At 41.6% G+C, this 24,612-nt stretch overlaps 1 protein-coding gene across 1 annotated transcript in view; it reads left to right on the plus strand.

Moving 5' to 3' along the window:
- The window catches only part of TRDN (triadin), a 187,480-nt gene that overhangs the window by 120,384 nt on the left and 42,484 nt on the right, over window positions 1–24,612 (plus strand). Inside the window, 1 exon segment of the mRNA XM_038770238.1 lies at window positions 5,728–5,883. Coding sequence (XP_038626166.1) covers window positions 5,728–5,883 — 156 coding nt within the window.

The following is a 24,612-nucleotide window of genomic DNA, read 5'->3' on the forward strand; positions in this document are numbered from 1 at the left end:
CAGTGCTTAGAACAGTGCCAGGCACATAATAAGCACTTAACAAATACCGTAAAAAATGAAGCTCAAAATGAATAGCATTGATTCATTGATCATATTAGTACATTCCAAAAATGCAGATCAATCATCAATCAGTCCTATTTATTGAGTGCTTATGGTATGCAGGGAATACAATATAACAAAGTTGGTAGACAAATTCCCTGCCCACAGTCTTGAAAAGCCACATGGTGTAGTGGCTAGAGCATGGGCCTAGGAGTGAGAAGGTCATGGGTTCAAATCCCAACTCTGCCACTTATCTGCTTTGTGACCTTGGGCAAGTCACTTCTCTGGGCATCAGTTACTTCATCTGTAAACTGGAGACTGAGACTGTGAGCCCCATGTGGAACAGGGACTGCATCCAACCCAATTTTCTTGTATTCACCCAATGCTTAGTACAGTGAATGGCACATAGTAAGTGTCTAACAAATACCACAATTGTTATTATTATTATTACTATTATTATTATTATTATTATTATTATTCACAAGCTAGATGGCTACATGTGCTAACTTGTTTCTTCAAGCATCCTATTGCCATTGTCAAGGACAGTATACTGTCTGTGAACATGAAGAACAGGTAGTCATTATAGACTGTACAAGATTCTTTGTTAATTTGCCAGAGATGATATTTTTCCCATTATTGTATTGGGGAAGATTTGAGGTATCCCAGAGCTGGAAGATAATAGTACGACTAGATGAGGTCTTGTGAGATATTCGTGTATATCTTCCTTCTTCAAACAAGATGACACCTACAAATGCCTCAATTAATCAATCAATAATATTTATTGAGCACTTACTGTGTCCAACCCAATTATCCTGTATCTACCCCAGCGCTTAGAACTGTGCCTGGCACATAGTAAGCTCTTGAAAAGTACCATAATCATTATTATTATTATTACTCAGTGCAGAACACCATACTAAGCTCTTACGAGCTTATACAACAGAATTGGCAGGCACTTGCCTGCCTGCATAATAATAATAATGGTGGTATTTGTTAAGCACTTACTGTGTGCCAAGCACTGTTCTAAGCACAAGAGGAGATACAAGGTGATCAAGGTTGTCCCACGTGGGGCTCACAGTCTTAGTCCCCATTTTACAGATGAGGGAACTGAGGCCCAGAGAAGTGAAGTGACTTGCCCTAGGTCACACAGCTGACAAGTTGTGGAGCCGGGATTCAAACCCATGACCTCAGACTCCCAAGCCTGTGCTCTTTCCACTGAGCCACACTGCTTCTCTGAGCTGACAGTCTAGCCTGAGACTGAAGAGTATTGATCTTTTTTAGAACACCCAATCAGTGGTATTTAATAAGTGCTTATTGTGTGCAGAGCACTTTACGAAACAAGAGAGTGCAATTCACTGGATTTAATAAATAGGCTACCTGCCCAAAAGAATCTTACAGTTTATGGATAGTCCAGAGACAAAATTTAAGGCAATCTTCCCTGATACTTCAAACCCACATTTAATCAAGTCAGGGTAAGAAACTTCTTGCTTACACATAATCTACCTCTCTCCTGCTTCAGTTTTCCATTTTCTTCGGCTCTCTGTGATCGAGAATAACAGCTGGTCATCACTGGCTGTTCAAGACCCTTTGTTCATTCGCCGGTCAGCCTCCTCTTCTGAAGCAGAAGCAGCACGGTTTGGTTAACCTTGGCATTTATCTGCTATTACAGATGGAAATGTAATATTTGCCCAGCTGCCTTTCTCCCATACTCCCATTTTCACAAGGCAATTCGGTCTCTGGAGTGAAAGGATTTCAGTTCTTTCTCCTTAGAAAAATCTCAGGGAATTTTCTGGGCTGAATTTTGAAAGGAGGTTTGAGCAACAGTGAAATTTTTTGAATAATTTTAGACTTAACTAGGCCACAAGGAGGAAGGGAAGGAGTTAAGGAAAGACTAGGGCCCAGGATCTGTCAGATAAATGTGTGATAATATTAATAATAATGATAATATTTTTTAAGAGCTTGCTATGTGCCAAACACTGTTCTCAGCACTGCGGAAGATACAAGGTAATCAGGTTGTCCCACGTGGGGCTCACACTTTTAATCCCCATTTTCCAGATGAGGTAACTGAAGTACAGAGAAGTGAAATGACTTGCCCAAAGTCACACAGCTGACAAGTGGTGGAGCCGGGATTAGAACCCATGACCTCTGACTCCCAAGCCATGGCTCTTTCCACTGAGCCACAGCTGCCTGCATGATTTCCTCTGGGCATAAACATGTTACAAGAAACAACCTTTCTGTGGGCTCTCTGTGGCTGGGCCTGTGGATCTGACATTGGTCTTTTCAGCCCCACACACTTGTAAGTGAACTTCACCATCAGTTGTGTCTCCTTCAGTGATGACGATGGTATTTGTTAAGCGTTTACTTTGTGCCAAGCATTGTTCTAAGCACTACGGTGGATACAAGGTTGTCAGATTGCCCCACGTGGGGGTCACAATTTAAATCCCCATTTTCCAGATGACTTAACTGAGGCATAGAGAAGATAAGTGACTTGCCCAAAGTCACACAGCTGACAAGTGGCAGAGCTGGGATTAGAACCCAAGACCTCTGATTTCCAAGCCCGGGCTCTTTCCACTAAGCTACGGTGCTTCGTAAACCACACTTAATAGTCCAAGCTTTCCCTGATGACACAAGAGATTATCAGTCCAAGTAAGACTCATGGCTTAGAGATCTCTGTCTTCATTCACCTAGAAGATGAGGATTCATAATTTGTTTTCCCTCCTACTTAGGCTGGGAGTCCCATACTAATAAAATAATAACAATAATAATAATGATAATGGCATTTATTAAGCACTTACTATGTGCAAAGCACTTTTCTAAGTGCTGGGGAGGTTACAAGGTGATCAGGTTGTCCCACGTGGGGCTCACAGTCTCAATCCCCATTTTACAGATGAGGTAACTGAGGCACAGAGAAGTTAAGTGACTTGCCCAAAGTCACACAGCTGACAATTGGCGGAGACGGGGTTTGAACCCATGACCTCTGACTCCTAAGCCCATGCTCTTCTCCACTGAGTCACGCTGCTTCTCGGAAAGACCAGATCCATCCTGATTAACTTATATCTATAACTTATACCCCAGTATTTATAACAGGGATTGTTTGACACATAGTAAGTTCTTAACAAATGCCATAATAAATACCATAATAATCATGGTTCTAGATAATCAAGAGTATTTGTTAATCAGAAGTATTCTTTGAAAGAAAAGCACAATCACCATCCCCCTCGAATTTCAATTCTGTAAAATTCAGGACAGCGTTATTATTGATTGCCCAATTTCTGTGAACAAACCACTGAACTGAGTGCTGACTGTTTGCCGAATACTTCAATGAACCCCCCTTTTTTAATGGTATTTATTAAGTGCTTACTATGTGCCAAGAAGTGTTCTATATGCTTGGGGTAGATCCAAGGTTATCAGATTAGACACAGTCCCTCTCCCACAAGGGGCTCAGAGTCAGAGTAAGAGGGAAAGTCCTTGAGAAAGTACAGTGGAATTCAGAATCCTTGTCCTGAAGAGGAATACAGTCTAATAGGAGAGATAGGTAATAATTTATTATTACAGATAATATACAACTAGTAGAAGCAGAAGGAGAATTTAAAATCAAGCTGGCATTAGCAAGAATGAAGGAAGATGACTACGTGAATTAACAAGTGAATAGATAAAGCATAACCTGAGCATGGAATGGAAGCAGGAGACCCAGTCTCTAGTTACAGCTTTAGCTGGCTTGTTATGCATGTCACTTTATCTCTCTGTGCCCTAGTTACCTCATTAGGTACTTGCCCTCTCCACTATTTAGATACTGCATCGGCCTTCTCTCTGATCTCCCACCCTCGTGTCTCTCCCCACTTCAATCCATACTTCATGCCGCTGCCCAGATTGTCTTTGTCCAGAAACGCTCTGGGCATGTTACTCCCCGCCTCAAAAATCTCCAGTGGCTACCAATCAATCTGCGCATCAGGCAGAAACTCCTCACCCTGGGCTTCAAGGCTGTCCATCCCCTCGCCCCCTCCTACCTCACCTCCCTTCTCTCCTTCTCCAGCCCACCCCACACCCTCCGCTCCTCTGCCGCTAATCTCCTCACCATGCCTCGTTCTCGCCTGTCCCGCCATCGACCCCCGGCCCACGTCATCCCCCGGGCCTGGAATGCCCTCCCTCTGCCCATCCGCCAAGCTAGCTCTCTTCCTCCCTTCAAGGCCCTACTGAGAGCTCACCTCCTCCAGGAGGCCTTCCCACACTGAGCCTCTTCCTTCCTCTCCCCCTCGTCCCCCTCTCCATCCCCCCCATGTTACCTCCTTCCCTTCCCCACAGCACCTGTATATATGTATATGTGGTTGTAAATATTTATTACTCTATTTTACTTGTACATATCTATTCTATTCATTTTATTTTGTTAGTATGTTTGGTTTTGTTCTCTGTCTCCCCCTTCTAGACTATGAGCCCACTGTTGGGTAGGGACTGTCTCTATATGTTGCCAGCTTGTACTTCCCAAGCGCTTAGTACAGTGCTCTGCACACAGTAAGTGCTCAATAATTATGATTGAATGAATGAATGAATTATATACAATTGAATAAATATGATTGATTGATTGATTTAGATTAAGAGCCTAGCCTGGGCCGGAGTTGTGTCTGATTTGATTACCTTGGCACAAAATAGGCACTAACTCTTATCATCATTAAGTGTCCTTTGTACTCAAAGAAGACCCCTCTGGTGGTGAAATTCACCCATGGTTGAGTTTGGGACAGAAAAGAACGATCTGAGACCTGATTGCCCTGCTTCATTGTGCCCATACACGGGATGATCCTTGCTGTGGTCTTTTGTTTGTTGCTTGGTGAGAAGCAGTGTGGCCTAGTGCAAAACAGCACAGGCCTTGGAGTCAGAGGCCCTGGGTTCGAATTCCAGCTCTGCCACTTGTCTACTGTGTTGCCTTGGGCAAGTTGCTAAACTTCTCCATGTCTCAGTTCTCTCATCTGCTGAATTGGGACCCAATTCCTGTTTTACCTCCTGCTTACACTCTGAGGTCCATGTGGGACCTGTTTATGTTGCTTCTACCCAGTACTTGGCATATCGTAAGGGCTTAACCAGTACCAAAATTGTTATCAGTGCAGCTCCAGGAGCTAGTTGTTTATGCTGTTGCCTCTTTGTTTATGTTGCTTCTACCCAGTACTTGGCATATAGTAAGGGCTTAACCAGTACCAAAATTGTTATCAGTGCAGCTCCAGGAGCTAGTTGTTTATGCTGTTGCCTCTTTGTTTCACAATTCTTATTGAGCTTTCACTCCGAAAGAGCTATTCTTTTCCTAGTTATAGTGTGCTATGCAGGTCTATTTCACTCCTCGTGTTGTTTTACTCTATCCTTAGTTCATTTTCTCTAGCCTCTGTCTTTGTTTCCCAATTTCATTTCATCATAGAGCAGCTCCTCTGGTCCCCGATCGTGTCCGTTAACCTCACGAATCAGTGTGAAGGTGGCCGTTGGCCTTACAAGAGCTGGGAGGGTGAAATTTAATCAAGGAGTGCCTCTTGGAGGAGGTGAAATTTCAGCTGGGCTCAGAAGCTGGGGAGAACTGAGTCATCATTTGGTTTCCTGAAACTGGCCAATCTACTGATGCTCAAAAATCAAATCAAGCAAAATGTTCCTTGATTTTCCTAGCCCAGTTTACTTCCTTTTTCTTTACAATTCTCTGTTTTCATTTCCCTTCAGCCAGTTCTGTTTCTAAGATCGGCTCCGACCCCCTACGAATCATAAATGAGGCGGTAGAAGAAACCACTGACTGGGTCTATGGATTTTTTTCTTTGCTGTCAGACATCATATCCTCCGATGGAGATGAAGATGATGAAGATGACATAAATGATGAAGGTACCGGAGGGTGACAATCTGTCCAAATGTTTAAGCTAACATTTACCCTACCTCGGGAGGACTTGCCCAATTTTAACCGCATAAGATATCTTGAGTCAGGCTAAGCAGAAAAAAAGCGAATAGTCTTCCTTGTGCTAATCACACATCAACTGGCTGCTACAGTCAGTAAATTGGTCTCTATTTAGCTTTCATCTTGTATTCGATATGCCATTACAGCCAAGATGTCAGATTGAAATGCTACCATTAGTGTGTGTCTTGTGGTAAAAGGACCAAATTAGACAATACTGCAAACTCACAATAGGAACACATTTCCAGATGCTGTCTTGGATAAAATAGCTGGTATTCCACAGTTTTCTCTCATCTTGGAGCTCGGAAGGATGGGATGAACAGCAGTAAAATTAAATATCCACGTAAAGTAAAAGAACCTTTTACGCATTTTAATTTCAGATTGAACAGCAGGAAGCAACATGGCTGAAACCCTAACCAAAATCATGCATCAAACTGTGCAAATTAGAGGTTTTAAGACAATTTTTAAAGAAAATATGGGATTAAAATCGTGTCACTGCCCTGCACGTTGTGGTGGTCTATCTAATAATTGTACTGGGGCAACAGGAATGACTTAAAATCTATGTAGCTTAGGCTGTGAGTTTCATGTGGGCCAGAGAATGTGCCAGGCCTGACTATCTTGTATCTACCTCAATAGAGTGCTTGGGTCATAATAAGTGCTAAAAAAACCCTCAATCATTATTATAATTATTATTAATGACATATTATGAAACCAGTTCATTATTACGTTTTCCTTTTAATTGAATCAGCTTTTTGCATGCTATTTCTTTGGTGAGCCATGTAACTTCCTAATCATATTCTATCACCATTATCAATAGTATTTATTGAGCACTTACTATGTGCAGAGCACTGTACTAAACAGATGGGAGAGAGTTCAGTACAACAGAGTTGGCAAACATGTTCTCTGCCCACAACAAGCTTGGCTACCAGATATGTTTTCACATGTGCTTCACTGGATGGTTATTTTAATGTTTTGGCCTTTATTATATATTTAATGTTTGTATAGCCTCTAACTAATAAACATGGAGGTAAAGTATACTTATTCTATTTTTCTGTAAGATGTCTGCACTGCTCCTGATCCTTTGATTTATTTATTTAATCATAACTAGCTGATGCTGTAGTCTATATGGTTAGGACCTAAAAACTCCTATACGGTTAGGACCTAAAAACTCCATGATTGAGATCAGAGAACTTTTTCTATAGAAAAAATACCAGTGCTCCCCATTGTTTCAAGTTTTTTTTAATGGTATTTGTTAAGCGAGGCTGAGGAAGATACAAACTAATCAGGTTGGACACTGTCCCTGTCCCACACGGGGCTCACAGTCTTAATCCCCATTTTACAGCTGAGGTAATAATAATAATAATAATAATAATAATAATAATAATAATAAGTGGCTTGCCCAAGGTCACAGCAAACAAGTGGCAGAGCTGGGATTAGAGTGCACTTCTCTCAGACTCAGAGGCCCATGCTCTTTCCATTAAGCCATGCGGTTTCTCAGTAATAATAATAACAATGGCATTTACTAAGTGCTTACTATGTGCAAAGCACTGGTCTAAGTGCTGGGGAGGTTACAAGGTGATCAGATTGTCCCACAGAGGGCTCACAGTCTTAATCCCCATTTTACAGATGAGGTAACTGAGGCACAGAGAAGTTAAGTGATTTACCCAAAGTCACACAGCTGACAGTTGGTGGAGCCTGGATTTGAACCCATGACCCCGGGCTCTTTCCACTGAGGCACGCTGCTTCTCAATTAAAATGACCTGCCCCAAAAATCATTAGAAAAATTTCAAATAGATTTCATCTCTGATTAATTCTCCCTCATCATCATCATCATCAATCGTATTTATTAAGCGCTTACTATGTGCAGAGCACTGTACTAAGCGCTTGGGAAGTACAAATTGGCAACATATAGAGACAGTCCCTACCCAATAGTGGGCTCAGTCTAAAAGGGGGAGACATTAGTCATGCCATTCCAGCAGTCACCCTAGTCTTTTTTATCTGTTTATTTGTTATTAATTATTCACTAGTGTCTATCATTTATACCTATGGTCTCACACCTTATTGATGGCATTTTCATCAGTCTTTGTTTATCCTAATGTAAGTGTTGTGCTCAGTTGATTATTTAGAGAGCATCTACTATGTGTATGACCCTCTATTTTGATTCTACTCTACCCCAAAATGACCTGTTTAAACCTATACATGAGTCTGAAATCCTGTGAGGGATTTCACTGTTTTGTTTCCCTTCCCTTCCATCAAACAATTCCCTTCTGCTTTGGTGAAAAGAAAGAAATTCTTTCCACCCTGTGCGTTCACACTAAAGATGATTTACCAACAAATGCCCAAGGGAATAGGAAGGGAATAGAAATCTTCGCACTTGCTGTGCAGAGCACTTTACTAAGCATGTCAATCAGTCAATCAGTGGTATTTACTGAGTCCTTACTATACACAGAGCACTGTACTAAGTTAATAATAATAATAATAATGGCATTTATTAAGTGCTTACTATGTGCAAAGCACTGTTCTAAGCACTGGGGAGGTTACAAGGTGATCAGATTGTCCCACAGGAGGCTCACAGGCTTCATCCCCACTTTACAGATGAGGGAAATGTGGCCCGGAGAAGTGACTTGCCCAAAGCCACACAGATGACAATTGGCAGAGTCAGGATTTGAACCCACGGCCTCTGACTCAAAAGCCCAGGCTCTTTCCACTGAGCCATGCTGCTTCTCTGTTCTTGGGAGAGTACAAAATAACAGAATTAGCAGATACATTCCCTGCCCATAAAGAGCTTACAGGCTAGCTGGAGAGACAGACATTAATACGAATAAATGAGTAATTTATTTATAAATATTTTTAATATACATTTATTAATCAATCAATGATACTTATTGAGTACATACTTTGTGCAGAGCACTGTACTTAGATCTTGGGGGAGTACAGTTCAACAGAACTAGCAGACACATTCCCTGCCCATAATGAACTTATAGTGTACAGGGGGAGGCAGGCATTATTATAAATACATTATTCATTTTTATAATTTATGTGTTCTAACTTATTCCTTCTATCTTGTTGCAGGAGAAATAGAGCCTCTCTTGAAATCCAAAGATAGGTGGTTGTCTCTTTTATGAAACTTTCCTTTTCTGATACACGGGGTGAATTACTTAGAACAGTGCTTTGCACATAGTAAGCGCTTATTAAATGCCATTATTATTATTATTGGCTTCTGCTAATAACATACCTCCATTCCATAAGTTTAACTAGGATGGGGAGAAAGGTGACTGAAACCGGAAAGACATCAACCCAAGCGCTTAGTACAGTGCTCTGCACACAGTAAGAGCTCAATTAATACGATTGAATGAATGAATGAATATATTTATTACATATTTATCCCCCCGCCTTACCTCCTTCCCCTCCCCACAGCACCTGTATATATGTATATATGCTTGTACATATTTATTACTCTATTTATTGATTTATTTTATTTGTACATATTCTATTAGTTTTGTTAATATGTTTTGTTCTGTTGTCTGTCTCCCCCTTCTAGACTGGGAGCCCACTGTTGGGTAGGGACCGTCTCTATGTGTTGCCAACTTGTACTTCCCAAGCGCTTAGTACAGTGCTCTGCACACAGTAAGCGCTCAATAAATACGATTGAATGAATGAATGAATCAACAAATAGGGCTTCAGGTCTCCAGATCCTGAAATGTTCCTACCGTGGTTATCTAAAATGGTGGCACTACAGACACACTTGCCCCATTCACTTAGGTCATCTTCTCTGACTGTGTTGCTCAGAAGAACATCTGTAGAGGGGGGTGGAATAGAGATAATAAGGAGGCATTTAGCAGTTTATTATTGTCTAGGGAATTTAAAATTGTATTGCTCCCAGGCAGAATGTGTAGCCCTGCTCCATCTAAAACCTGCCCATCAAGAAGCAGCAAATCTATGCCAATTTGCATGCAATATATAACAAGGGGTCCGGGATTCTCTCCTTCAGATTGTATAATTAATTGGAAATTCCCTTTGGATTTAATTTAGGGAAAGGCGGGCTTCACAGGTCTGAACAAATTATATATGTGCATAGGAAGGTGAATTGCTAATATCACCTGGATTTTATTGCTTTATCATATTTATTCACAGGGTGACCTATGATAAAATGAAAGGAATTTCTCCCCTATCTGTTATAACGATTTACATTTTTAGTTTTATGGCGGCAGTGTGGACTTTACCAGTTTTGAATGTGAAGTGTAAGATCTTGATAAATAGGATCCTATGGAGACAGTTTCCTATGGAGTTTGTCATGATTTCTCTCCACTCAAACCTGGGTAATTTGATCCAAAGAGTGCTTTTTTTTTAGACTGTAAGCTCACTCTAGACTGTCAGCTCTTACTGTGGACAAGGAACAGTCCACAGTGTTCATCAGTTCACAGTCATCAGGAAAGAATGATTCATTCATTCATTCAATCGTATTTATTGAGCGCTTACTGTGTGCGGAGCACTGTACTAAGCGCTTGATGTCTACCAACTCTGTTGAATTCTACTCATCCAAGCTCTTAGTACGATGCTCTACATACAATAAGCACTCAATAAATACCACTAATGATGATGGTGAAAATGATTATTCTCACTGTTGGGCTTCTCTGTGCTAGGATGATTAACCAAACAATGTTCAAATTTAAATCTGTAGTTGGAAAACTTCTTAAAATGCACTTGAGGGATAGGATCTGATGACCCTTCTGAATCTAAATGAGAACCAGCAGTAAAATATTTAAACTTTCCTAGGAAGTCCAAAGACCTTATGAAAGCTGTTTGGCTCCAGATGTTTCCCTATTTGAGGGTATTAACCATCAAGCTGATTCCTCTTCGGCCAAATGTATTTGGCGACTTTTCTTCCCCATAGGAATTCTCAGTTCTTACCCCACAAAACTAGTTGCTAGTGCTAAATGAACAACTTTGGGGGATTGTGAACATTTGAGGGTTACAGGAATAAGGAAATCTTGAATTCTGCTCATTCATTCAATCCTATTTATTGAGCGCTTACTGTGTGCAGAGCATAGTACTACAGCATTGTAATAATAATGATGGCATTTATTAAGCGCTTACTATGTGCAAAGCACTGTTCTAAGCGCTGGAGAGGTTATAAGGTGATCAGGTTGTCTCACGTGGGGCTCACAGTTTTAATCACCATTTTAAAGATGAGGGAACTGAGGCACAGGGAAGTTAAGTGACTTGTCCAAAGTCATACAGCTCACAATTGTTGGAGCCGGAATTTGAACTCATAACCTCTGACTCCAAAGCCCAGGCTCTTTCCACTGAGCCCACAAAACCAGGCCCTGTCCTCCCTCTAGTTGGCGGATAGCACTCGGCGCTATGTGTATATGACCACTTTGCCCTCCATGGATATCATGTTTGCCCCTCAAATTGAACATCAAGGAGACAGAGGGAGTAGAAAAAAATGAAGAGAGTGTATGGAGTGAACGCCCATGAGTTTACTCTCACGGGAAATTTCAGTGAACACCCCAGAGGAGTTAAATCTACCAGTGGGTGAAGGGAAGAGGTGGAACAAGAGTGTTCCTGTTTTCAAGAGGCAGACCTGCTTCCTTTGTCCATGGAGCCAAACACTGAGAAGAAAAGAAGTGGATGAAGAAGAGATTGAGGCATAAATCATATCTCCTCCAAGAGTCCTTCCCTGACTAATGATAATAATTGTGGTATTTGTTAAGTGCCTAGTATGTGCCAGGCACTGTACTAAGCGCTGGGGTGGATACATGCAAATCGGGTTGGACACATTCCCCTTCCCATGTGGGGCTCACAGTCTTAATCCCCATTTTACACATGAAGGACGTGAGGCACAGAGACATGAAATGACTTGCCCAAGGTCACACAGCAGGCAACTGGGGGAGTCAGAATTAGAACCCATGTCCTTCTGACTGCTAGGCCTATGCTCTATCCACTATGCCATGCTGCTTCTCAAACTAATTCATTTCCCCAGCTATTCACCCTCTCTTCCGCATTGCCTGTGCACTTGGTTATGTACCCGTTAAGCACTTTGATATTCACTCCACCCCCAGTCCCACAGTGCTTATGTACATATCCTTATATCCTGCCAATTCCCCTGTCTGTAATTTATTTCAATGTCTGTCTCACCCTGTAGACTGTAAGTTCCTTGAGGACAGAGAAAGTATTTATCAATTCTATTGAATTGTGCTCTCCCAAGAACTTAGTAATCATAATAATAATAATAATGATGGTATTTGTTAAGCGCTTACTATGTGCAAAGCACTGTTCTAACTGGTGGGGCGGTTACAAGGTGATCAGGTTGTCCCACAGGGGGCTCACAGTCTTCATCCCCATTTTACAGATTAGGGAACTGAGGCCCAGAGAAGTTAAGTGACTTGCCCAAAGTCACACAGCTGACAAGTGGCAGGCGGATTTGAACCCATGACCTCTGACTCCAAAGCCGGGGCTCTTTCCACTGAGCCACGCTGCTCTTCTAGACTATGGACTCTATGGACTATACTGTGGACTCTAAATCATGAGGCCCCTGAAACTCTGCTCCTCTAGTCCCACATGCATAGATCTTGAGCCCCCTGAGGGACAGTGTGTCTAAGTCCCAGCTGAACAATTTTCCTCAATGTTTAGTACAGTGTTATGCACACAATAAACACTTAAGGATCATTATTACTGCTGCTATAATGCCTACTACAATGGACTGAAGTGGATGATGATGATGACATTTGTTAAGTGCTTATTATGTGCGAAGCACTGTTCTAAGCGCTGGGGGGGATACAAGGTGATCAGGTTGTCCCATATGGGGCTCACAGTCTTCATCTCCATTTTACGATGAGGTCACTGAGGCCCGGAAAAGTTAAGTGACTTGCCCAAGGTCACACAGCAGACATTGTTGCCAATTTGTACTTCCCAAGCACTTAGTACAGTGCTCTGCACACAGTAAGCGCTCAATAAATACGATTGATGATGATGATGATGGGGCGGGGCCGGGATTAGAACCCATGACCTCTGCCTCCCAAGCCCGGGCTCTTTCCACTGACCCACGCTACTTCTAGCTCCTAACTACATTTTCAAAGAAAAGGAAGTAAAATGAGAGTAATTGATGATTTTGGATTATATTCAAAGCAGAAGATACTTGTGGCGGGGCTAAAGAGGCAGAAAAACACAAGTTACTTGCAGATTAGGATCCTGAGAGCAATCAGTCAATCACTCAATAATATTTTTTGAGTTCTACTATGTTCAAAGCATTGTACTAAGTACTTGGGAGCATGAAAACCTTTAGAGTTGGTAGAGTTAATCCCCGCTCTCAAGAGTCTGGGGGGGAGATAGATATTAAAAAAATTACAGATAGAGGGAGGAGTTGAGGAGGGATGTACATTTGTCATTTCAGTAAAAGAAGTCAGGCATGGAAGTTATTTGAGAGGGTCAGTATGGACAGAGTTAAATGGTCTTAATTAAATGGCTACATATCAATGGTCACAAGAGGTTGAGAATGCTGATGGCAGCAGTGATTAATCCAGACCAAGAAATGATGATAAAATAGCCCCTACATTTATTTGTAACTAAGACAAAAAAAATTCTATAGTTCCTGTGATACTACATAAATACCCAAAGACACAGTGATGGGAAGGCAGAAAAAAGAATCTGCTAATACTGTGTTTAACAGGGTGTACTATAGACATGCTAAAATGGTTAGCATTTCTGTGACAGCTTTTCACAAATACGATAATGATTTCTTACAGGCTTAATATGTCTTAGCTTTCATATTATTCGATTGATAATGATAGATAGTGAAGTTGGCTTTTCAGGGTTAGTTAAACATTTAAAGAAAATTCCATTCAGATGGCAGCTATATATCTTTTAACTTTTCTTACTCACGTTTCTAATATATTGAAATAGAAGCATTCTTCTCCTTTTCTAGTTCATTTTTACTGCATTGGGAGCGAGGAATGACTAGATTTAGATAGAGATAGTTATTGTTAGGGTAAGAGACATTTATATTCTTTCAGAATGAAAAATTCTAGAAAGGAATAGTTTGAGCCAAAGCTGGAAATTACTTTTTATAATATCTGTATCCAACACAAAACTTTAGGGTGATGAGTGAATAAAATTGGTCCTCCCAACATCCCCCAACACACACACCCCATAAATGAAATAATGCATAATTAAAACAAAAAAAAAAGACCAATAGCCTTTTTTGAACTTATAGAAAAAGCAGCATGGACTAGTGGATAAAACACAGGCTGGGGAGTCGGAAGGATCTTTTTTCCAATCACAGCTCTACCACTTGCCTGCTCTGTGACCTTGGGCGAGTCACTCAATGTCTCTGCGATTCAGTTACCTCTTCTGTAAAATGGGATTAAGACATGTGGAACATGGACAGTGTCCAACCTGGTTATTTTGTATCTACCCTAGTGCTTAGTACAGTGCCTGGTACATGGTAAGTGCTTAACGATTACCATTTCTTAAAGGGCAGTAGAAAAGGAACAAGGCACTTGCTCCCTTTATTTGTCCCCTCTCCAGCCCCACATCATTTATGTATATATCTGTAATTATTTATTCATATTAATGTCTGCCTCCCCCCTAGACTGTAAGCTCATTGTGCTATATAGTATTGCTATGTTGCTATAGTATACTTTCCCAAGTGTTTAGTACAGTGCCCTGCACACAGTAAATACTCAATAAATACTACTGACTGACTGACTGACTGAGAGGGGAAGGAGGGTTGTCTAGACAATTTTGCTTTGTATCACTAAAACAGAACTTAAATGATTTTTTTAAAAAAGGTATCCCAGAACGTCTCCAGAATAAGGGTCCTTGATTACATCCTATATAGATGTGATTCCTGGACCCCTCTGGTAATTCTGCCATCAATATCTTTAGTCAGTCAGTCAGTCATATTTATCGAGCACTTACTGTGTGCAGAGCACTGTACTAAGCACTTGGGAGAGTACAATATAAAAATAAACAGGCACAGTCCATGCCCACAAGGAGCATAAAGACAAGAAGGACATTCTTGAGGGGCATTTAGGACATTGTCAACATCAAGTGGGGAAATGACATCACACACAGGCACCTGGGGGAGCAGGAAATCAAAACTGTGCTGGTTCTACTTGACCCAAGTGGAAATCACCTTCTCCTAAATGAGACTAAAGATCGGCTCACCGCTTGAGCAAAGTTGCTCAAAAAGAAGCTATGCCTCATCTTTCTACCCAGCCAGCTTTCCACTTCGAGAGAAGCAGCGTGGCTCAGTGGAAAGAGCCCGGACTTGGGAGTCAGACATCATGGGTTCTAATCCTGGCTCCACCACTTGTGGAACTGTGTAACTTTGGGCAAGTCACTTAACTTCTCTGTGCCTCAGTTACCTCATCTGTAAAATGGGGATTAAGACTAGGACAACCTTAACACCTTGTATCCCCCCAGCGCTTAGAACAGTGCTTTGCTCATAGTAAGCGCAAAACAAGTGCCATATTTTTTTTTGGTTTTTTGCTGCATGCCAGGGGCTGGGATGGCAGAGGGCTTTGAGAAGGGAGGCTTTCCTTCCCCCAGTTATATTGAGAAGGGAAGACTGTAAGCTCATTATGGCCAGGGAACGTGTCCAGTTCTGTTGTATTGTACTTTCCCAAGTGCTTAGAACAATGCTCTATGCATAGTAAGTGCTCAATAAATTCCACTGATTGATGGATGGAATCCAGAAGCGGAGGGATGCAGGGGTAGGGGCCTAGGAAGGAGAAGGCCCGGGATTGTTGTGGCGGGGGCCAGAAAGTCCCACCCACTCCCTGGCATTCTGCTCCTGCTGCTACCTGATTTCCAATTGGACAGCCCTCCTTCCCTTCCCAGTCAGTCAGCCAGTCAATCGTATTTATTGAGCGTTTACTGTGTGCAGAGCACTGTACTAAGCAACTGGGAAAGTATAATATAGCAATATAGCAATATAATAATAATAATGGCATTTATTAAGCGCTTCCTATGTGCAAAGCACTGTTCTAAGTGCTGGGGAGGTTACAAGGTAATCAGGTTGTTCCACGGGGGGCTCACAGTCTTAATCCTCATTTTACAGATGAGGTAACTGAGGTGCAGAGAAGCGAAGTGACTTGCCCGAAGTCACACAACTGACAAGTGGCGGAGCCGAGATTTGAACCCATGACCTCTGACTCCGAAGCCCGTGCTCTTTCCACTGAGCCATGCTGCTTCCCCAGTAACATATAGCACAATGAGCTTACAGTCTAGAGGGGGAGGCAGACATTAATATGAATAAATAATTACAGATATATACATAAGTGATGTGGGGCTGCAGAGGGGATGAATTAAGGGAGCAAGTTAGGGAAAAATATGGAATGCTTCATGTATTTGCTAGTCCTCTCTGTATTGTTCCAGTTTTGGTATATGTGCCTCCAAAGAGAGCGTGGAATGAGAAAGAGGTGGTTCTTTGTAGGGGGGCATGGCACTATCATCACCATCAATTGTATTTATTGAGTGTCTTTAAGCACTTGGGAAAGTACAGTATAACAGGTTTGGCAGACATGCATGCTCACAGAGAGTTTACAGTCTAGGGGGTGAGTTTATACTATGAATATGCAAGGACTTGAGGGGGTGGACTAGATTTTGAGAAGCAGCGTGGCTCAGTGGAAAGAACCTGGACTTGGGAGTCAGAGGTCATGGGTTCTAATCCCGGCTCCGTCGCTTGTCAGCTGTGTGACCTTGGGCAAGTCACTTGATTTCTCTGTGCCTCAGTTACCTCATCTGTAAAATGGGGATGAAGACTGTGGGCCCCACGTGGGACAATCTGATAATCTTGTATCCTCCCCAGCACTTAGAACCGTGCTTTGCACATAGTTAGCACTTAACAAATGCCATTATTATTATTATCTTCTGACAGGTAACTGGTGTGCTCACCTGGCTGGGTGGGACAGGTGAGGTAATGGACAGCAACAATATAATTGAATGATGTGTGGCAAACAGACAACTGAATTAGTCAATAAATAATATTTATTGAGCACTTACTATGTGCATAACACCATACAAAGCCCCATGTGGGACACGGACTATCTCCAACCTGATTAGCTTACTCCCCCTTTTAGACTGTGAGCCCAATGTTGGGTAGGGACTGTCTCTATATGTTGCCAATTTGTACTTCCCAAGCGCTTAGTACAGTGCTCTGCACACAGTAAGCGCTCAATAAATACGATTGGTGATGATGATGATGATGATGATGATGTGCCTGGTTTAGCAAATTCCATAAAAAACTTAAGGTACTAAGTAAAAACATGAAAGATTAATGACAAAATTAAACTAAATTAACCTCTCCATCTCTTCTTCAGAATTACAATCTGCCAGAGAATCTTGCCATAATTTTTGATAAACTCAGATACATGCCCCATTTTTTTCTCTTTATGGTATTTGTTAAGTGCTTACTATTTGTCAAACACTGTTCTAAAAACTGGGGTATTTATAAGTTAATGAGGTCAGACACAATCCCTGTTCCACGTGGAGCTTGCAATCTAAGTAGGAGGGAGAATAGTTATTTAATCCCCATTTTACGGTTGAGGGAACTGAGGTACAGAGAAGTTAGCAGTGTGGCTCAATGGAAAGAGCACGGGCTTGGGAGTCAGAGGTCATGGGTTCAAATGCCGACAACCAGTTGTCAGCTGTGTGACCTTGGGCAAGTCACTTAGCTTCTCTGTGCCTCAGTATACCTCATCTGTAAAATGGAGATTAAGATCGTGAGCCCCACATGGGACAACCTGATCACTTTGTATCCTCCCCAGCATTTAGAACAGTGCTTTGCACATAGTAAGCGCTTAGCAAATGCCATCAATTATTATTAAAGGGACTTGCCCAAGGTCAAACAGCAAGCTGGGATTAGAATACAGCTTCTCTGATTCCCAAGTCCATGCTTTATCCACTAGGCAGCTTCTCCGTAAAAGAGATCCTGTTAACTGTTCATAAAAGAGATCCCCATTTGAAAATCATATTGTGTAAGAGGACTGAACTGTAGCTACATAATTTACATATCAGAGCCTAGGTATCATAGTGGATCCAAGATGAGCTAGTCAGCTGAGTGCAGAGAAGTAGAAGAAAGAGAAACATTTCAAAACCCTAGTGTGCAAAATTTCCTTGCTAAGGCTAAATGGAGCGAATGGCCCATCAAAATGTTAATGATTGACCTTTTCTTCCAAGATCAAGTTGATATTTTAAATCAGATCCTTATCACCAATCCAAAGCTTTCATCATCCTCACCAACATCATCAGTATATATTTCATCACTACCAAAATTTGATAAATATCTTCTGTGTGCAGAGCAAAGTACTAAACACTTAGGGAACACAGTAGGACTTGGTGAATGTAATAAGATTGTTTTTTTTAAATGACATTTGTTGAGCACTTACTATGTGCCAGACACTGTTCTAAGCACTGGGGTGGGTACAAGTCAATTTGCTTGAACTCAGTAAATATCCCACATGGGACACAAAGCCCCCATTTCACAGGTGAGATACTGAGGCATAGAGAAGTTAAGTGACTTGTACGAAGTGACACAGCAGACAAGTGGCAGAGTCTGGATTAGAACTCAGGTCCTGTGCAGCATTCACAGTATAATGCCAGCTGAGAGGCAGTAACTCACAAAGATACTCATTCATTGGTAGATGGGGTTTCTTGCTCTGAGGGGGGTCATTGTCCTAAAGCCACCTGTAGGTATTTTCATTCTCCAGGAGTTTGCCTTCAGTCACCTGAATGGTTTGTGATATTTGGCTTTGTCATTTTTTTCTCTATTAGACTGTAAGCTCCTTGAGAGTAATAATCGTGTCTTATACTTCTGGTGAAACTTCCAAGAGCAGAGCTAAGGGGAGAAGCAGACCTGCGTTGAAGTCCCATTCTGCACGCTGGGGAATGCCCGCTGGAGTTTTTACAATATTGGTGGCTTTTAAGTGTTTATATATGCCAAATACAGTACTAATTACTAGGGTAGATACAAGACACTCACAGCCCCGGGCCTCAGAGTCTTAGTAGGAGGGAGTACAGGTATTAATGAATTTTCATTGTACAATTGAGGAAACTAAGGCACAGAGAAGTTAAGTGACTTGCCCAAGGTCACATAGCAGGCAAGTGAGAAACGGCATGGCCTAGTGGATAGATTACAGGCCTTGGCATGAGAAGAACTTGGGTTCTAATCCCAGAACTGCCACTTCTCTGCTGTGTGAGTTTGGGTAAATAATAACAATAATAATGGTATTTATTTACTGCTTACTATGTGCAAAGTACTGTTCTAAGTGGTGGGGAGGTTACAAGGTGATCAGGATGTCCCACAAGGGGCTCACAGTCTTCATCCCCATTTTACAGACGAGGGAACTGAGGCCCAAAGAAGTTAAGTGACTTGCCCAAAGTCACACAGCTGACAAGTGGCAGAGCCGGAATTTGAACCCATGACCTCTGACTCCAAAACCCGGGCTCTTTCCACTGAACCTAACTTTTCTGTACCTCAGTTCCCTCATCTGTAAAATGGGAATTAAGACTGTGAGTTCTATTTAGGACATGGACGGTGTCTATCCTGATTACCTTGTATCTACCCCAGAGTGTAGAATAGTGCCTGGCACATAGTAAGTGCTTAGCAAATACCATTAAAAAAAATGATGATATGGGATTAGAACCCAGTCCTCTGACTTGCCCGCCCATGCTCTCTCCTAAAAATATGAGTTGAATGAGAGAGATGAGATGAGGGTAATGGGTTACCAGCTTGTGTGAGGGAGGTTGGCGGTACTGTCTACAGTGATGGGAAAGTCAGGGGGAGGACACAATTTGAGTAGAAAAATGAGTAGTTTAATTTTGGACGTGTAAGTTTGAAATGTCAGTGGGACAACCAAGAATAGACGTCCTGAGGCAGGAAGAAATGAAAGACTACAGAGAATGAGAAGGAGAACAGGGTTGGAGATGTACATTTGGAAATCATACTCATAGAGTTGGTAGGTAAAGTCACAGGAGCAAATGAGTTCTCCAAGGGAGTCAGTATAGATGGAGAATAGAGGGGGCTCAATACTGCGTCTTGAGGGATTCCAACAAAAGTTAGATGGAGGAAGCAGAGGAGGTGCCCCCAAAAGAGACTGAGAATGAGTGACCAGAGAGATAGGAGGGGAACCAGGAGAGGACAGTGTCACTGAAGCCGAGATTGGTTAATGTTCCCGGGGAAAGGGGTGGTAGACAACGTTGAAGGCTGCTGAGAGAACAAGGAGAATTAGGATGGAGTCGAGGCTGTTGGATTTGGTAAGAAGGAGATCATTGGTGACCTTTGACAGGTCAGTTTTGGTCGAGTGAAGTGGTTGGAAGCCAGATTGGCAGGGGGCAAAGAGAGAATTGGATGAGAGGAAGCAGGTGTAGAAAACTCACTCAGGGAATTTGGAGAGGGAGAGTAGGATGGAAGTGGGGAGATAACTGGAATGAGCTGTGAAGTGAAGGGAGGCCTTTTTTTAGGATGGGAAGTATGGACGTGCTTGAAAGTAGTGGGGAAGAAGCCGTTGGAGAAGGAACAGTTGAAGATGGCGGTCAGGGAAGGAAGAAGGGAGGGGGCAAGTTCTTCGATAAAGTTCAAAGGCTGTCTAAAGTGAGAGATCTGATGGGATAGATGCTAGTGACTTCACTCAGACAGATCGCCTGACAGGCACAGGGCAGTCCATTAAATCTTTAGAAGAAAAAGAGAGGTGGGAGGGAAAAGGAGAGCAGCTGAGGCTTTGAGGATAAGGGGTCAAGATGAAAGGCCAGTGTACTCTCTGGAGAAGAGGCTACAACCTGGGAAAGGTGCTCGTTCTTAACATTGCCAAGACCTTTTTTCGATTTTTGGAGGGGGTCTCAGAGATAAATGTGTTTATTCCCCAGGGTCCTGAGCAAGGACGTTTGCCTTCGTAATACTAGGTTTAGGTTATAGACCAGCTATACCAAACTGGGTGGAAGAGAATTCAGCATTAGATTGAATGCAATAAAGCCTTGGCAGGTTTGGGTTCTGGAGAAAATGCCAAGAGTCTGGCTTGTCCAAAGGGGCCAACATTCTGTAGCTAGAAATCCATCGGCATTGTGCCCATGGACTATTCCAAGCCTTAACTTTGAGGAGGAAGAGAGGGACATTTCTCCCCTTCCCTGGCTTAATCCCAGTGGTAGGGCACATTGTGTGCCAATCTCTGGGCCCACACTGTGAAGAAGAAATTGGAACGGCCCCAAAGCCACAAACGCATCAAAGATTTTCATTAAGGCCGAGAACAGTGAGCACCAGGAGTGTCTGGAGACTGTCAGTGTGGCTATTTAGATAGGGAAGGAATTCCTTTAGGGTTTTGTGGGTGACTCCGAAGGCGATTACTAGATTTTTCTGGGCATATTTATGATAATTAAACTTTGCACTGTAGTAATTCCCTCTTTCGATAGATCAGAATAATAAAAAGTCAAGTAGGGCTTAGTCCAGAAGGAATAAATCCTCCCCTCTTTTAAAACACCGAAGCATGAAAAATCATAGAGAAGTCATGTGTGTTTCTTGATGCCAGAGAGATAACCAAAAAATAATAATAAAAGAAGTTCTTTAAAATCAACATACCCTCATAGTAATTTAATAAACTGTGCTGTCATCTCAGAGAATCAGGCTGGTTGCCTTGGTGACAAAGATTATCCTTTCAGCTTCTTGATTCTGCCATTTTTTTTTCAAATGTGAATTCATAATATTTTGGATTTATTAACAACGTGTCACTGAGATCGAGATAAATTGCATGGTGCAAACCGGCCATGTTCGTCTTATATGAAATTACAAACTCCTCTGTCAACTCAGAAATAAGGTATGATGTGATTATGGGAAAATTAAAGTTATTTGTCATGAAGGCCAAGACACGGAACATCAAAACACCACTCAGAAAAGACCCTCCCCAATAAAATCTCAAGTGCCACCTTATTACACATAATCCTGGAAAATACTGAAGAATCATTAGCATAAATTCAGAACTAATCTGCCTTTAAAATAGTCAGATTTACTCTCTATAAAAGATTGTGCCTGCTTTAAAGACTCCAATTTATTTTGCTTTTAGGATTGTTAAGTACAAAACGTATCCAGTTCATATCCTGCCTCTCCCATATAAGATATGAACACACACTTCTTATTGTTTATCTTTGTTTTTAAAATGTCAAATCTGAGGTTTCGGGGAAGTTGTCTCACATTAAACTTCCTTTGTTCTAGATTTATTTCTATGTATTCTTGGTATATAGAAGCAAACGGTTCTTCCTTAGAGGAGAAACTGCCAAAGCACTTCTAGGAAGAAGAAAACAAAATTACGAAGTGCAACGATTAATATTTTGGGGTATAAATTGGAGAAAATCCTTTTGGAATTCTTTACATTGTCATTTCTCCCAGACTTTTAAAGGTCTGAGAGTCTGTAATGGAGGGTGGATGAGAGATGAGCTGGTGGTATGTTTACCTGGTGGTTAAATGGACAAAAGAAAGGGCCAATAATAATAATAATGATGGTATTTATTAAGCGCTTACTATGTGCAAAGCACTGTTCTAAGCGCTGGGGAGGTTACAAGGTGATCAGGTTGTCCCACGGGGGTTTACAGTCTTAATCCCCATTTTACAGATGAAGTAACTGAGGCCCAGAGAAGTTAAGTGACTTGCCCAAAGTCCCACAGCTGACAATTGGCAGAGTTGGGATTTGAACCCCTGACCTCTGTCTCCAAAGCCCGGGCTCTTTCCACTGAGCCACTACATAACTGCCAATAACAGCCCTGCATCTGGATTTCCCATCAAGATTTAGAGTTTAATTTCCATTATATCCTGTTACCATGCATTACACTAGCTTCCCCATGGAATGACCATTAAAAAAAAAATTAACTACATTGGAGCTGGGTGGTCATTGATGCAGTCATGTTTTCTAAATTGTTTTGTTAATTGAATGGTTGGCATTCAACACAAATCCAGAGCTGAGTATCATATCATCTTCAACCGGTTATTGCTGTTTCTTTCAAAATCAACCTGTTTCTGTTTCCATTATCCACTATCATCATCATCCTTATCGTTATCATCATTACAGGGAGGCAATATTATAATGTGAATAGAGCATGTTGTTCATAGCCTGGAGACCTGTGTTCTAGTTTTGGCCAACTATACGACCTTGGGCAAGTAACTTAATGAATGGCTCTGTGGCTCAGTTTTCTCCTCTAGACTGTAAGCCCGGTGTGGACAGGGACTGTCTCTATTGCTGAACTGTACTTTCCAAAGCGCTTAATACAGTGCTCTGTGCACAGTAAGCACTCCATAAATTTGACTAAATGAATCAGTAAAACGGGGATTTGATAGCCGTTTTCTCTTCCCTTACACTGTGAGAGCCCCATGTGGGACAAGGACTGTGTCCGATCTCATTATCCTATATCTACCCCATCCCAGTATTTGACAGGCAACAATCATTTAATAAAATACAATAATCATTTAATAAAATGATTATTATTCCAAAAATCAGGGGTTTCTAACAAATGTACTGAAAATTCCATACCACAAAATATGTAAGGACGTTTTCACATCAGATTTGATGACACTGCTCATACTTACTGTCTTAAATGTAGATGGCAAGTCCTATCAAAATTAATTAGGATTTCGTTTGTTCATTTTGCATTGAACTCTCCCAAGAGCTTAGTACAGTGCTCTGCACACAGTAAATCCTCAATACATATGATTGACTAACTGACTGATCATACATCAGGGCTTAAATGCTAGGAAATCCTTAGAATAATAATAAAATTCAGTTCTTGTTAAGCGCTTACTATATGCCAAGCATTATTCTAAGCACTGGGTTAGATACAGCTAAATCACATTGGACCAGTCCCTGTTGACATGGAACTCACACTCTTAATCCCTATTTTACATTCATTCATTCATTCAATCATATTTATTGAGCGCTTACTGTGTGCAGAGCACAGTACTAAGCTCTTGGGAAGTACAAGTTCAGGTAATTGAGGCCCAGAAAAGCTAAGTAACTTGCCCGAGGTCACGCAGCTGACTTGTGGTGGAGTCAGGATTAGAACCCAGGTCCTTCTAACTTTCAGGCCCAAGCTCTATCCACTAAGCCACACCAATTCTCAGAAGGGAAGCACTTGGAAAATACAAAAAAGGCTGCTATTATTCAGAGTCATCTATACTCTACAGAGTAGGTTCCACCTGTCACTTTCATCTAACAGACACTTTTATCATTTATGTATTTATATCCACCTTAAATAATTATGTACCTATTCAATTCTTCATTCACCTATTTTATCCTGACATATTCCTGTTACTCTGTATCACATCCTTGTTCTCCCTTCCATATCGCATAGTGGATAGAGCACGGGCCTGGGAGTGAGAAGATCCTTCTAATCCCTGCCCCACCACTTGTCTGCTGTGTGACCTTGGGCAAGTCACTTCACTTCTCTGGGCCTCAGTTACCTCATCTATAAAATGGAGATTGAGACTGTAAACCCCAAGTGGGACAAGGACTATATGCAATCTGATTTGCCCGTATCCAACCCAGCACTTAGTAGAGTACCTGGCACATAGTAAGTGATTAATGAATACCATCATCATTATTATTAAATCAGTCAGTCAGTGATATTTATTGAGAAAGTACTGTGTGTGGAGCTCTGTACTAAGATCCTTAATTTATGTC

Source organism: Tachyglossus aculeatus, chromosome 2 (genome assembly GCF_015852505.1).
Source record: "Tachyglossus aculeatus isolate mTacAcu1 chromosome 2, mTacAcu1.pri, whole genome shotgun sequence".
NCBI classification, from domain to species: Eukaryota; Metazoa; Chordata; class Mammalia; order Monotremata; family Tachyglossidae; genus Tachyglossus; species Tachyglossus aculeatus.